Here is a 15,311-nt window from a genome sequence, read left to right as displayed (position 1 = left end):
GTATATATCTCTCAATGGATACGATATTCCCGTGCTTGCATTTCCTATCATGATTTTCTTGATAGAGGGTTGCTGCTCTCAAGGAAGCTATTAAACCAAGAGTTCCAAATGGTGAAGTTGAAATCCTTCCTTCGTAGATTTTACGGACGCTATCACGAGTTGGTTGACCGTTATGGAATAAGTTTCACAAATGATATCGGATATGTTCCTTACGTCGTAACTACAATCCCCTTTCCTTTCATGAATGTGACCTACCGAATTAGACTATTTACCGGATTTGTTAAGCAGTTAAGCTGCTTTATGCGAGCACCCTAGATTTATGTTCTACCCAATAAAGGCTGAAATATGTGCCACTTTTATTATGTGGCTGGCTATCATGTTATTTATAACTAATTGGACACTTTTTTCATACTTTTTATTCTGGAATATAAAAAATATTACCATAAAAACGTTAACTGGTCGTCGATTTTCCCAAAAGTTTTAAAGTTGCACATAGGAAGTAGTGCTCGATAGAAATCCTTCTATAGTTTATTATCACCTGTGCTGTTGGCTAAGATGTCAAAGCTCAATTGTATGAAATATTTGATCGCCGAAAATCTATAAAGATGAGACGTTTACATTTAATATATGGCAAAAGTCGTAGGAATATTGTTGGTCATCGATACGTATTACATACGTCAGTCGTCTATTAATCAGCTGATATAAGTTGGCGGCAATTTCAAACTACTTAGAAGACGAAATTTACGTACCTTTTAAATTAAAATTGGGAGAATTCTGATGATACATAAATACATGTGAACATCCCGACGGGAGTACAAAACTCCCGTTTTCAGGGGTCCCCTCCCGTCCTCCCGTCGAAGAGGAAAAACTCCCGTGCAGAAAAAATTTCATGAATGAAAATTTTCAGTCGCCATTTTTACTATTTTGTTTACAATATTTTTCATTGAGATCGTAAAAACACGAGATTTTTAAGTAGTAAAAACCCGAGGTTTATCGAACGTATCCGGTGTAACCTGATTACGCAACATGTGGAGATTTTAATCCTTGCTTAAGGCTAATTTACAAGTGATAATAGTTTGATTGAACAATCAAAATGTGTTGGATTATCAATTACTCTATGTGGCTTCTGTTTATGGCACACGCCAAGGATTATTAAATACCGATAAATACCGGCATTGATAGAAAATGGAATGTTGTTGTCTAAACATTTATCGGAAGTGTTTTGATGCCGAGAAAAACATTTATTGTAAATGAAAATACTGGAAAAAGGAATGGTTTCAGCTCAATGTGAGCTGTTTGCTACACAAGCTGACTGAAAAATTATATAAACAAAATGATTATTTTGTACACCAGTATGTGTTCAAAATGCCAAAACGACAAATATCTCCGTCTTCAAAGACACCAGGTTCAAAACATCAGAATTATTTGACAAAGTCCAACAATGCCTGGAAAGCTGACTTCAAATGGTGCCTGCCCAGTTCCAAGGGCAAAGACCAGGCATACTGCACCACTTGCAAAGTAGACTGCATACCCATTGTTATTGATTGTTAATTTATTATTTATTTATTATGTAATAAATGTTTAGCATACTTTGTATCTCTCTTATATCTCAAGCCAATGCCAATGAAAAACAAATAAAAAAAGATCATCATCAGCAATCAACAATGTAAAACAAAAGAAAAAAAGATTCTCATCAGCAATCAACAATGTGAAACAAAAGAAAAAAAGATTCTCATCAGGAATCAACAATGTGAAACAAAAGAAAAAAAGATTCTCATCAGGAACACTGTAGGGATTATGAGGTAGGGATTATTAGCATTAAGTTGAAGGGTAGAAAAAGCGTCCGAAGCGGAGACTGTCGTGACCTAAAAAAAAAATTGTTAGCCATTTCTTCTATTTATATGGATATCATAGTCGACCTTCCTATGGATAAAAACAAGTGCCTGTGGTGAACATGGTGAAAATGGGAAATGTGTCATAGAGACAATAATCAGATCTTAGAGCAGACAACAGTCGAAGGTTACCAATATATCTTTCATGCAGGGAGAAAATCCTACACCCAAAGGATTGCATTTGCTGGCCCTTTAACATAATAAAACAAGAATGTGTCCTCAGTACACGAATGCCCCACTCGCACTATCATTTTCCATGTTCAGTGGACCGTGAAATTGGGGTAAAAACTCTAATTTGGCATTAAAATTAGAAAGATCATATCATAGGGAACATGTGTACTAAGTTTGAAGTCAATTGGACTTCAACTTCATCAAAAACTACCTTGACCAAAAACTTTAACCTGGAGCGGGACAGACGGACGAACATACAGACAGACAGACAGACAGACGGACGGACGGACGGACGAACAGACGAACGGACGCACAGACCAGAAAACATAATGCCCCTCTACTATCGTAGGTGGGGCATAAAAAAAACTATTTCAACTAGTCACTTGTTCCAGTGGAACTTTTAAACCAGAGGAAGAACAAAGTAACTACAATGTAGCTAATAAGTTCTGGAGAACTTTTCGGCTAGTTAGTTCCATCCGCCTGAAACTTTCCAACGTTGCAACAAAACAGCATTTACAATAACTTAAACATCAAACTAAAATCAGAAGTATACACAAGACATTAATCAAATTTAAAAAAATGTACCAAACAATTATGAAAAATTAATATGATATACAGCTACAATCACCACATTAGTGGGTCCTCATTATGGACAGGTACATTCAGAATGTGGCGGCTTAAACATCTTAACTGGCACAAAACTCTACCCTAACATAGAACAGTGTATGTGTATAATCTCAGACATTGAATCTTTATAAATATAAATTGGAAATAACTTTTGAAAGTGGAAGGATTGCATAACATGAACATTACTGTACAAACATTATTTGGTACTTTAGAAATAGCTGTGAACAATGCCTGAGATAAATATTTTGACTAATTCTTTACACTATTCATCTGAACGTGGCCAAGTTTGCCTTTGGGTTTTTGATTAACTGCCTATAGCACCCTTTGGTGCTTTGATTATCACATAAGCAACACGACGGGTGCAACATGTGGAGCAGGATCTACTTACCCTTCCGGACCACATGAGATCACCCCTAGTTTTTGGTGGGGTTCGTGTTGTTTATTCTTTAGTTTTCTATGGTGTGTCATGTGTACTATTTGAAGTGCTTCATCATTATTACCTGAATAACCTCTTACAACTTTCTAATAAAATACAGATATACCTCTTATCTCATTCCAATTTGTGTATTAAACTATTGTAACATTAACTTCACATTTTGACTGAAAATATATAAATAATTTTTGAATACTAGCTGTATATACATTGTAGTTCTATTTTTAGTATTCAGATTTTATACGAAATTAACTATTTCAAATAATTTCCTCTAACAACACAGCAAAAAGTGCAACGCATGTTTTACGTACGTTTTAAAAAACGTCTGTAAAACATACGTTTTACATATGGAAAACGCATGTTTTAGCCAACATGCGTTAAACGCCTGTACCAAAACGGGTGTTTTACGCCCGTTTTGAAACGGGCGTAATACATCACGTACGTAAAACGTATGTTTTAAAAACGCATGTAAAACATATGTTTTACGTGTGCTTTACGTGCGTTTTCATTATATATTTTTGTGTTACGCCGCCTGTTTTTTCTCATATTAAAAAACTCATTTTATAACTTCAAGAGAATTTTACATCAAATTGAACATGTTTTTCACAATTTATTTTCCATCGCTTTTTATTTTCTAGAGAGTATATTTATAATTAGTGTATAAGCTGACAAAAAAATTAGAACTGTTACAGCATAATATGCAAACATGAATATTTGCATAATGGTTAAAATTATCTGTTCATGCTAAGCCTCTTTAAGCTGATAAAATGATAATAAGCTATATTGTATGTATATATGTCTCTGGTATTATTAAACTTAAAATTTACACATTAAATGTAGTCATGCATGTGAATCTAGAATTTTAAAAATGCATGTGCAAATTTTCTGTTGAACTCAGAAGTAATCTTATTGGCAATCATACCACATCTCCTTGTTTTTAAATGAATAAAAAAAAATCAATGTGAAAAGGTGAAACATTCATGTATTTACAATGTATGTCTTTGATACAAGTATGAAAATATCATCTTATCATATCTTTTTGTTTGAACGGAATCATTTCCACTTAAGGTTAGATGTAACTGCTGAGGCAATGGGAGTTAATTTAAAATAATAGTTTCTATAACTGATTACAAAGTATACTCATATTTAGATAAATTTGATTTATTTCCCTTGTCCAAACCCCCCCTCCATTTTAAAGTATTGAGCAATTAGAATATGGCAATGAAAAAAGAATGGCCAAAACACTAAAAATATATGTACTATCATGACTTCAACAGACTGTAACACACAACACATAGCTGTATAATACAATATATGTATCTTTTAAAAAATATATGTCTAGTTCTGATAAGTCAGGTACTACAACAGTTTTCACCCTCTTACAGTGTCTTAGCCTTACTCAATCCTGACCTTATGATTAAGCAACTGGCTTAATTACCATTTTAACAATATATTTATACACTCACTAATCAGAACAAAATAATGTTCACTGTTTTATGTAGGAAGCATGACAGAGAGCATCCCAACTTCTTTCAAAGGGATAAATTGGTACAGGGGAGCGAAACATAGCCTCTACCTATACATTTTTACATGCAGAGAAAGGTATTAGACGAACACAATATTCTCTTTGACAGTAAAAAATAATTCGAAAAGGAATAAGTAACCAAAAATTAAAGGACATTCACAAATTATCGCCAAATTAATTACCATTGAAACCATATTTGAAAAAAGATATCTATTTATAATAAATCACAGATGCTGTTAAAACCTGACTGACTGTGTGACCGGGCTGTGTGAATAAATGAATCAGATATTTATAAGTTATTATGAAATTTTGAAGTCTACGCTAAAGGTCTTATTCAATAAAATACGTTTGAGAATATATCTTTGTTGTTCAGTAAGCACTTCCCCCTAATCCGCCTTAGGTTTTTCAAATCTAAGAATGACCTGTATGCCAGAGACATAAGTATTTTTAATTAATCTGCACAACCAAATCAACTGACTTTGAACATGGAAATTTCGTGCAAACCAGTCGATTTTTCAGTTAAACCCCTGTGATTGATCCTTTCGGGGTCCGGGAATCTTTTTTTTTTTATTTCGGGATGTCGGGGTTTTGAATTTCTTTAAATTCGGGACCTCATCAGTATTTCATGTTTTTAAGCCTGGGATTTCAGGATGATGACCCCTCCAACCCCCACCCCCTCACCACTAAAAATTCATAAATATGCAGCTAATTTCTGGAGTGTATTTGGGATCTATTTGTAAGGTTAACTTACGAATGAATACATCATGAACCATAATTTTAGCACTTTACATATTAATTTAAAGTGAAACCTCCCCCCCCCCCTTTATTAGTTTTTCAGATAAACGAAGTCGAAGGTGTCAAGACAGGTGCAATTTTATAAATACAATTGAGAATGGAAATGGGGAATGTGTCAACGAGACAACAACCCGACCATAGAAAAAAACAACAGCAGAAGGTCACCAACAGGTCTTCAATGTAGGGCGAGAAATTCCCGCACCTTCAGCTGGCCCCTAAACAAATATATAATAGTTCAGTGATAATGAACGCCATACTAAACTCCAAATGTACACGAAGAAACTAAAATTAAAATAATACAAGACTAACAAAGGCCATAGGTTCCTGACTTGGGACAGGCGCAAAAATGCGGCGGGGTTCAACATGTTTATGAGATATCAACCCTCCCCCTATACCTCTAGCCAATGTAGAAAAGTAAACGCATAACAATACCAAGCGGAAATTGTATATTTACAACGCACATTAAAATTCGGTTCAATTTTAAGAGAAGTCCGAGTCTGATGTCAGAAGAGAGGGGGGATAGGAGGGGTCCTGATCCCGAAATCCAGGACTTAAAAAAACGAATTCCCGAGGTCCCGAATTTAAATAAAGTAAATCCCGATGTCCCGAAATCCGAAAAAAAAAAACGATTCCCGGATCCCGAAAGGGTCAATCCCGAAATCCCGAGCTTAAAAACACCCGATCCCGGTGTCCCGTTCAATTCAAGAAAAGTAGTCTAAATAAAAAAATATTAATTACAGTTCAAAAATCGTTGGTAATTGTGTCCGGTGATTTAGTGTCATACCATCATAACATATTAATGAGAAGAACATAACCCGTGTCATGCCGATATTCTCAACGATATATTTTTTTATCAGTTTGCAAATTTCCGAGGCCAGTCATTTTTATTTTGAAAAGGCAGTATTAATAACGACAGAACTAATAAACCAGTGGCGTAGCTTGCATGTATGCTCAGATGCTCAAGCATCCACATCATTTTGACAGGGGAAAAAATATAAATAAAGATATGTTCGCAGCAGTTAAACTCGGAGGTATCCGTATGTAACAAAGGTTAGGATATGAGGATAGCATCCAGTTATTTCTGATGAAGTATGCGTGGTCTTTTATTAAGGATAATTTAGTTCATGTAATAAAACAAGATATCGCAGAAAAGTGTTCTCGATTTTTTTCGTAAAAAGACTACGTCGTCGGCTACGGCAAGTGCAGAAAATGATGCACATATCCTCGGACATGTTTCATCTGAAATTGAGCCTAGCGGAGCGATGGCTTCTACAACTGACTAACAACATAACTGACAACTAAACCACCATATCCTGATATGGTTTCCTGTGAAATGAACGACGACGTGAAAAAAACTAATCTGTAATAGAGTGTGATCATTCCTAGGCTTATCAGGAAATTCCAGCCTATCTAGGTCCTCATATTAATTTTATTTTCAATAAAAGAACAAAGTTCCTATGTCCCCTCCATTGCACATATTTTATGTAACCAATGAACAAGAGCAATAACTAATACAAATTAATGTTTTTCCTTTTCCTTTTATTTTTAATAGAGAAATAAAAGCTTTAAAAAAATGCAATGGGATTTCCATTTTAATTTTTATTTCAGGTCAAAGCTTAGGACTTATTTTCGAAATTGTCATTGCTGATGATATAAAAATCTGGCAAGAATTGTACACATGAGAGTGCAAACAAGACCGGATGGACGGACACCCGGTATTTCGATGATGTCCCCTGCAACGCGTTAATGGGGTCACTTCAGTTCCTATATTCCGAAGTGCCGCTGTGATAGGGCCGTTTTTTGAGAAATGCTAGAAAAGGGGATCACTTCAGTTCCTTTATACAGAAGTGCCGTTGTGATAGGGCCATTTATGAGATGTCAAATATTAAGATTGGTGGGAAACTTTGTCATCAAATAAATAAATTATGAATTTCATTCAGTTTCGAGAATTTCGAGAAAACAAATAATTACGTTTGAAATATAATTATATGACTTGGTGGGTATTTTGAAATTAAACAAAAATCTATATAACCAGTGTTGGATTCTATGGGAGCAAATGTGCCTACAGGAACAATGTCTAAAAAAATATAATTTTCTACATAAAATAGTCCAAAAAAAATTCGCCTCGCTCTGCTCGGCGAAGGCATCCACATCATTTCAACCCTGGCTACGCCACTGTAAACATTGAAAATGCGTCAGCGGGAACCAGTAACGTAATCGGGATATTTAGTCCGGATTCGGTTTTCCTTTTTTTAGATGTTATGACGCAGACGACAAGGACGCTGGGTGCGATTGTTTATAAGAAATATTGACTTGGACAGACGGACATTTGAATAGGAATCACCCTCCATATTTTACGCATTAGGTGGCGTTGGTGTTCCATAGGTGGTTAATCGAGCGTTTGAATCACGTCAGACGCTTGTAACCAACGTAAACAAACAGTGCCACAACGACGTGAACATATATTTTAAAATCTTTCAAGCTTTGTAGAACTATAACATGCCCCAAAGATGTTGTGTGCCTGGGTGTAAGGCTTCAGGGGGACATCGGTTTCCGAATGATCCGACATTGAGGATGAAATGGAGGGTTGCAATCAGGAGAACTGATGTTAAAACAAAGAAGTTGTGGAATCCTGGTCAACATGACGTTGTTTGCTATGACCATTTTCTTGCCACTGATTACCGAAGAACATTGTCAGGTTAGTAATATCAGAGAAATGTTTGATGTGACTGTGTTGGTTTGAAATTTATAAATGTTTTTTTTCTTATAGTATTGACATTGGTTTGAAATTAAAATTTGATATTTTGTGCATTTTTTTTATGCGACTTGTATCCAATTTCAGTGTTTTAGGTACTTTCTTTTAATTGATTATGTGTGTGTGTATGTGCTATTGTGGCCTTTGTATTGATATATCTGACGTTATTACATGTACATGTTTTGTTTATTAATATCAGTCCTTTAAAGAGCTCATGTTCTTTGTTATTATGTATACATGTATATATGCAACTCAACTTAAAATAAGGTTATTTTAAATATCATAAATTAATATAATACCGTGAAAATGTTTCGGCACTGTAAATGACTGGTTTGATGTTTTCTGTAAACTTATAGACTCTATCATCTATTGTAGAAAATTTTATTTTCTTGGTTAAACTTGAAGAAAAGGAACTATGTAGTACATGTGAAATAAACTTTGACATGTATGATTAAAAAACTCTTGTTAGAAATACTCGCAAGTGGTAGTTTAATTTTTTGTCAAGCTGATAAAAAAAAATTCAAAGGCCTATCACAAAATAATAAAGCCATTAAGATGTTTATTTCTTTTGATATAGCTTCATACATGGTTTTCTTTTACACTTCACTCTAAGTCATTGCTTAATATGTAAAACACCATGATACATGTACATTTTGCACCTGAAATTGAATAACAAAATACAAATGAATACATGCATGTACAATGTATAGATGTTTTAATTTTTCTTTTACTTTTTTCATATTAATAGGAAGTGTTGTTTTTATAAAAAAAAAAAAAAATATCTAGTATAAATATTGTTTGATAGTATAAAAAACACTGAAAATGGGTACATTTAATTTATTTTTTGTTTGCATGTTGCTTTGTGTTTTTTTGTTTTCTTTCCCTAGGAAAACCAGCAGACAATGAAATCAACAGATCAAGGCTTCTAAAGAAAAATCTTATGAGCTGTTGGGAAGTTTATTTTTTATTAGATTGGTTTACTTCTATTTAAATCCTTAAATTTGAAAATAAATGATATACATGTATACAGCAACTGTACATGTAAAAATGTACTATCCATCTTTAATACAGCAACTCAACAACACAAGTTACCCAACACATCTAGTTGTCAACATGCACAGACATGTATGTACATACTGCTGTTTAACAATATTGACAAGGGCTATACAATATCTATAAAGAACAAGTATTTAAAGCCCAAAATTACCATGCAAAAAAAATGTAACTAAATATAAGAAGGCTAAAAAAAATCCATCTTAACATAATTCATCAAATATTTATAGTTTCCATGTCATTTGGTCACTGGTGCAGAGTTTTGTCATAGGCAATTATACCACATCTTCTTATTTTTATATGAACTAACATAAGGTCAAAGTATTTTAAAATGTGTTGTTTTACAACTGGCACTGCATTTACTTAAACTTGTAGCTTTAAAATGTTGATAAAGTGGATATGAAAGTTGTCTCTTTGACACTCATACCACATCTTCCTATACTTATTTGATGTTAACAAATGCATTGTTTTTTGCAGGTGATCGCTGCAGACTTACTGAAAATGCTATTCCTTCTGTGTTTAAATTTATGAAGACGTGTTCTGAAGAGTCTCCAAGAGCAAAAAGGTTTAAAAGTAGATCTGATGCTTCACTAGCAATACCACTTTTAATTAATGATGATTCTATAGATGTCCAATATGAAACTGAAATTGAAACAACAAAAGAGGCTCAAGAGTCAATCATAATCAATGATATTGAATTCTCACAGAAAAGCAAAAATATCCAATGTGACATTCCATCATTTGGTAAATTTTCAATAGAATCGTTCAAAGAAGATAACAAAATTATCAACTATTATACCGGTTTCCAAGATTTTGACCATTACATGATGTTTTTTCATTGCCTTGGACCAAGTGCATTTGATCTTGAATTTAAGTGTACATTACTCAATCCTATAGATCAACTTTTTATGACTTTAATCAAACTAAGACAAAACAAAGAGGATATAGAGTTGGCAATGCTGTTTCAAGTCTCACAATCCACAGTTTCTAGGATCATCATCACTTGGATTAATTACATGTATTTTCAGCTTAAAGAAATTAATATTTGGCCTTCTCAAGAAATAATAAAAGAAACCATGCCTAGTGATTTCTCTAAAAAATTTCCCAAAACCAGAGTGATAATGGATGCTACCGAAATACCTATAGAAAGACCATCAAATGTAGAGTCTCAGAGTGCTACCTGGTCTAATTATAAACACAAAAACACACTAAAGGCCATGATTGGATGCAGTCCACGAGGTGCTATAACTTTTATATCAGATTCGTATGGAGGTTCTGCATCAGACAGGCAAATTATTGAGAAGTCCAATCTACTTGACCCTGCATCTCAATCTTTTGAAAAAGGGGATTCCATTATGGCAGACAGGGGTATACTTGTGCAAGATCTATTTGCAAATCAAGGGGTTCAAGTTAACATACCAAATTTCTTGAAAGGTAAATCTCAGTTAGATCCAGCTGAAGTTCTTCATGATAGAAGGGTTGCTTCAAAGCGAATACACATAGAGAGAGTTATTGGTTTAACAAAAAGTTTTAAAATATTAAAACATGGAATTTGTAAGTCAAAGCTGCAATTGGGTTCCAGAATTGTTTTTATTTGTTTTGCAATTTCAAATTTCAGAAAAAATATTGTACACAGAAATGCTTGATGTTTTGAAAATACAATGTGACTTTATACATCTATTTCACTTGATAAAAGATCACATAAAGGCCTCCATCATGAAAAAACCACTTACCATATATTATTTAAAGCCCTAATGAAAAAAGTTAAAATTATTCCAACAACTCAATACCGGTATATTTATCATTAAATAAAAATTTATATATGATTTTTTTTTCATTTATAGCATTATTTTTTTATTTTTTTTAATAAAAGAAAATTGTAAAGTTACATGTTTCAGATTCTAGCATGTACGTCAAAAATTAGTATTTACTGGTTAATACAAATATTGAATGTTATAATAATTATCTTGCATTTCAAAATTGATTAATACATACTGAATAATTGGGATTAGCAAATTAAAGAATTAGCTCTTGCATTATATAAGGTAATAAATCATTTCTTCATTCAGTTTATATAAATATTTTGCTTGCTCCAGTAAGTCATTCTTAACCTTAAAAAGTATAAAGGGATAACAGTTCAATCAATGGAATCAAAAGAGTTATCTGTCCCTGTGATTTTATAGGTAGAAAATAAAGATAAAGATTTAAACCAGCATAGTACAAACAACTTAAAGAGATTTGTTTAATAAGAAAAATTACAGGTATGTTAAAGGGGCAATTATTTTTTTTAAATCAAATCAGTCTTTTAGAAAAATAATCTTGTAATGTTTTTTTCATTCTCAATTTCATCAAATTACCAATTAAATACTGTAACCATAGAATTTGATTAACTAGATGTTACCAGTGAATATGTATTGAAAGTATTACTTTGTTTTAATTGAATTTCATATGACTTTTACTACAAATTTACAATGTTGAAGCAACATATGGTCTGAAAACTCTTTGGTAAAATGACTCCAGTTTTGGAACAAGACAGTTATTACAATACTCCTCATTAAGGTTGATTTTTTGTACAAACAAGTCACATAATGTATAAACAACAAAGTAACACAGAGATCTTTTGGTGACAAAAAGCTGCCCTTGAATTTGATCATAATAATTACTGCTCTCTTTCAAAACAATATTGCCATTACTATCCATCTGTAAAAATTTGAAATTTGGACCAGGCTTAACATCCTCATTTCTTCCATTGTAGGGGCATTTAATTTCAACAATTGATTGACCATCCTCTAAAATGGCATCAGGTGAAGCACCTAGAAAAGATTTATCAATACTGACATAAAAACCACATCTTTTAGCATTCTTATCAAATTTTAAATTGAAAGCTTTCAATGCTTTAGCTTCATAGTTTTTGCCATGACTAAGTGCCTTGCTCTGAATATTTGAGCCATAAAAAAGTGAGTGACAAAATTTGTCAGTGTTCCGTCTTGAAGTAACTTTACAAATCTCTCCAAAGGTAGATGCTGTCAGTCTAAATCTTCTTTCTTCTAACCACTTGGGACTGCAACTTTGTAGGCGGGTAGACCTCTCAATCAAATCCACATCTGATTGTGTTACCTATATGAAAACAGAATATTATGCTGATTGATTGATTCTCATAATAAGAACTGGTAAATTAAGAAAAGAAAAACTTTTAATAATTTAACATATGAATAATTGATGAACTTCATGCATCCTTATGTAATTTTTCCTTAAACAAATGGAATAAGATATGCAAACCAAAACCACAGAACTATTACAGATAAATCACATCAAAGGTACATTAAACAATCAAACACATACTTATGTTTTCTAGTACTTGCATTATCTGGAGACACTGAAATAAACCCAGGCCCCAGAACACCTAGGTGGCCCTGCGGAACATGTGGAAAAGCGGTCACATGGAAACAAAAAGCACTCTGTTGCGATTCATGTGATGTTTGGTATCATGCAAACTGTCAAGGCATGTCATCTAATGTATATCAATGTATGGATTCATCAAATATATCTTGGGCATGCATTCAATGTGGTATGCCAAACTTCTCCTCATCCATATTTGATCTTACCATACCTGAAACATCAAACTCATTCGCACCATTATCAGAACATTCAGTAGGAAGTCCTGGCTTACCTAAAGCAACATCGTCACCTATAAAACAAACTTATATCAAGAGAGCTCAAAAGAAAGAAACACCGTTGAAAATATTAACAATAAACTTTCAGTCTATTAAAAATAAAAAGGCTGAACTTGATGAAATTATTTCATCTGTACAACCAGAAATAATATTGGGCACTGAAACCTGGCTCAGTAGCGATATCTTATCATCTGAATTCTTTCCAGCTAATGATTATACAGTTTATAGGAAAGATCGCCCTCCATCCAATAATAACCAAAGCTACGGTGGTGTCCTCATTGCCATATCAACACAATTACTATCCAATGAAATCAGAGAATTACAAACAGACTCTGAAAGTATATGGGCAGAAATAAACATGACAAATGCAAGAAAACTCATACTAGGCTGTTACTATAGACCACCTTCAGATAATGGCATATCACTTGAAAATCTCAACATCTCACTTAATCGCATCAATAATAATACAAAAACCACTGTGATGCTAGGTGGCGATTTCAACCTCGGCCACATTGACTGGGAAGTACCATGCATTATTCCTGGCAAACCAGAAATTAAATTGCACACACAACTTTTAGACATCATAAATGACCACTCTTTAGAGCAAATTGTAAATAAGCCTACTAGAGGTGACCGAATACTCTACCTCCTACTCACAAATACACCAAGTATAGTTAACAAGACAGAAACTATGCCCCCTATTGGGAATGCGGACCACGACATTGTCTATTCTGAATGCAATGTATCTTTAAAAAGAAACAAAAAACAACCTATCAAAGTTTTACAATATACCAAAGCCGACTGGAGCAAAATAAAAATAGATTTAACATTCACAGAAGCTCTAACACAATCAGTAGAAGCTAATATCCCTCACAAAATAGTTACAAACAAGAAAAAACTACCATGGGTAAACAACAAGCTTAAAATTGACATCAACAAAGCTAAACGACTTCATAAAAAGAGTAGAAAAAATGAACAACTGAAGAAAAAGTACAAGCATCTCAAAAAATCAATTCAAACAGATATGAGAAGATCCTACTGGAACTACATCGAGAACATGATATTTGATCTCCCAGTAAATGAACCAGAAAATCCCATATTTAAAAGACAACCTAAAAACTTGTACAGCTATATCAAAAACATGAAAAATGACAGTTCAGGCATTGCAGCATTAAGAAAAGATGGCATTCTAACTGATAACACCGAAGAAAAGGCCAATTTGCTAAACAATCAATTTCAGAAGGCATTCTCAACAGAAACATCCAGCGAAACAATACCGGACATGGGAATTTCTAACCATCCTAAAATGAACACCATACAAATTTCAGAGAAAGGCATACAAAAACTACTAGGAAAGATTAACCCACACAAGGCCACAGGGCCAGATGGCATATATGGGCGTGTGCTTAAAGAACTAAGTACTGACATCGCACCCATAATAACATTAATATTTGAAAAATCCCTGAACACCGGAAAAATACCAACTGACTGGAAGCATGCCAACGTCTGCCCAGTATTTAAAAAGGGAGATAAACACAACCCTATCAACTACAGGCCTATATCCCTAACATGCATCCTATGTAAGATCATGGAGCATGTATTAGCAAGTAACATCATGGCACATCTAGAAAATAACAACATTCTATACGATCTACAACATGGGTTTCGCTCCTCAAGATCTTGCGAAACCCAGTTAGTGTCATTTATACAAGAACTGGCAAAATACAGCAATGATAACATCCAAACTGATGTAATTGTGATGGACTTTGCCAAAGCATTTGACAAAGTCCCTCACAAAAGACTACTTCATAAACTTAAACACTATGGTGTCGACAACCAAACACTGAACTGGATAGAAGACTTTCTCTCACTCCGCACACAAACGGTATTACTGGAAGGCACCAAATCTGAACAAATACATGTCACATCAGGGGTACCTCAAGGAACAGTACTTGGCCCCATCTTATTCCTGGTGTAAATAAACGATCTGAATGATTACATAAAACATGGCACTCTTAGACTTTTTGCAGATGATAGCATCATATATAAAACCATCAAAAATGAAAATGACTCAGAAAAATTACAAGAAGACCTAACAGCAGCAGCAAAGTGGGAAGAGGACTGGCTCATGTCCTTCCATCCGGACAAGTGTTCAGTCCTCCAAGTAACAACAAAGAAAACACCTCTCCCATATGACTACATCTTACATGGGCACACTTTGCAACAAGAAACATCTACCAAATATCTTGGCTTAACCATACAAACTGATTTAAAATTTAACAAACACATAAATAACATCACAGCAAATGCAACTAAACAACTAAATTTTATCAAAAGAAACCTTAAAGTCAGCTCGCAGTCAGTTAAAGAAAAGGCCTATATCTCA

The 15,311-nt window shown here is 33.8% G+C and overlaps 1 protein-coding gene across 2 annotated transcripts; it reads left to right on the top strand.

Moving 5' to 3' along the window:
- Positions 1 to 7,780: 7,780 nt before the first annotated feature.
- On the top strand, positions 7,781 to 12,498 carry LOC139523407 (putative nuclease HARBI1). 2 transcript variants are annotated; one of them, XM_071317433.1, is made up of 2 exons: positions 7,781 to 8,141; positions 9,729 to 12,498. In XM_071317433.1, exons 1-2 carry the CDS (start codon positions 7,943 to 7,945, stop codon positions 10,895 to 10,897), a joined length of 1,368 nt encoding a protein of 455 aa, XP_071173534.1. In that variant the 5' UTR covers positions 7,781 to 7,942; the 3' UTR covers positions 10,898 to 12,498. The 2 variants fall into 2 exon arrangements, with proteins under 2 accessions (XP_071173534.1, XP_071173535.1); XM_071317434.1 differs by having other exon boundaries at positions 8,013 to 8,141; positions 9,086 to 12,498.
- The last annotated feature ends 2,813 nt before the right edge of the window (positions 12,499 to 15,311 follow it).

Source organism: Mytilus edulis, chromosome 5 (genome assembly GCF_963676685.1).
Source record: "Mytilus edulis chromosome 5, xbMytEdul2.2, whole genome shotgun sequence".
NCBI lineage: Eukaryota > Metazoa > Mollusca > Bivalvia > Mytilida > Mytilidae > Mytilus > Mytilus edulis.
Note: the sequence above shows the minus strand (reverse complement) of the source record. Positions and strands in the feature narration are given on the sequence as shown.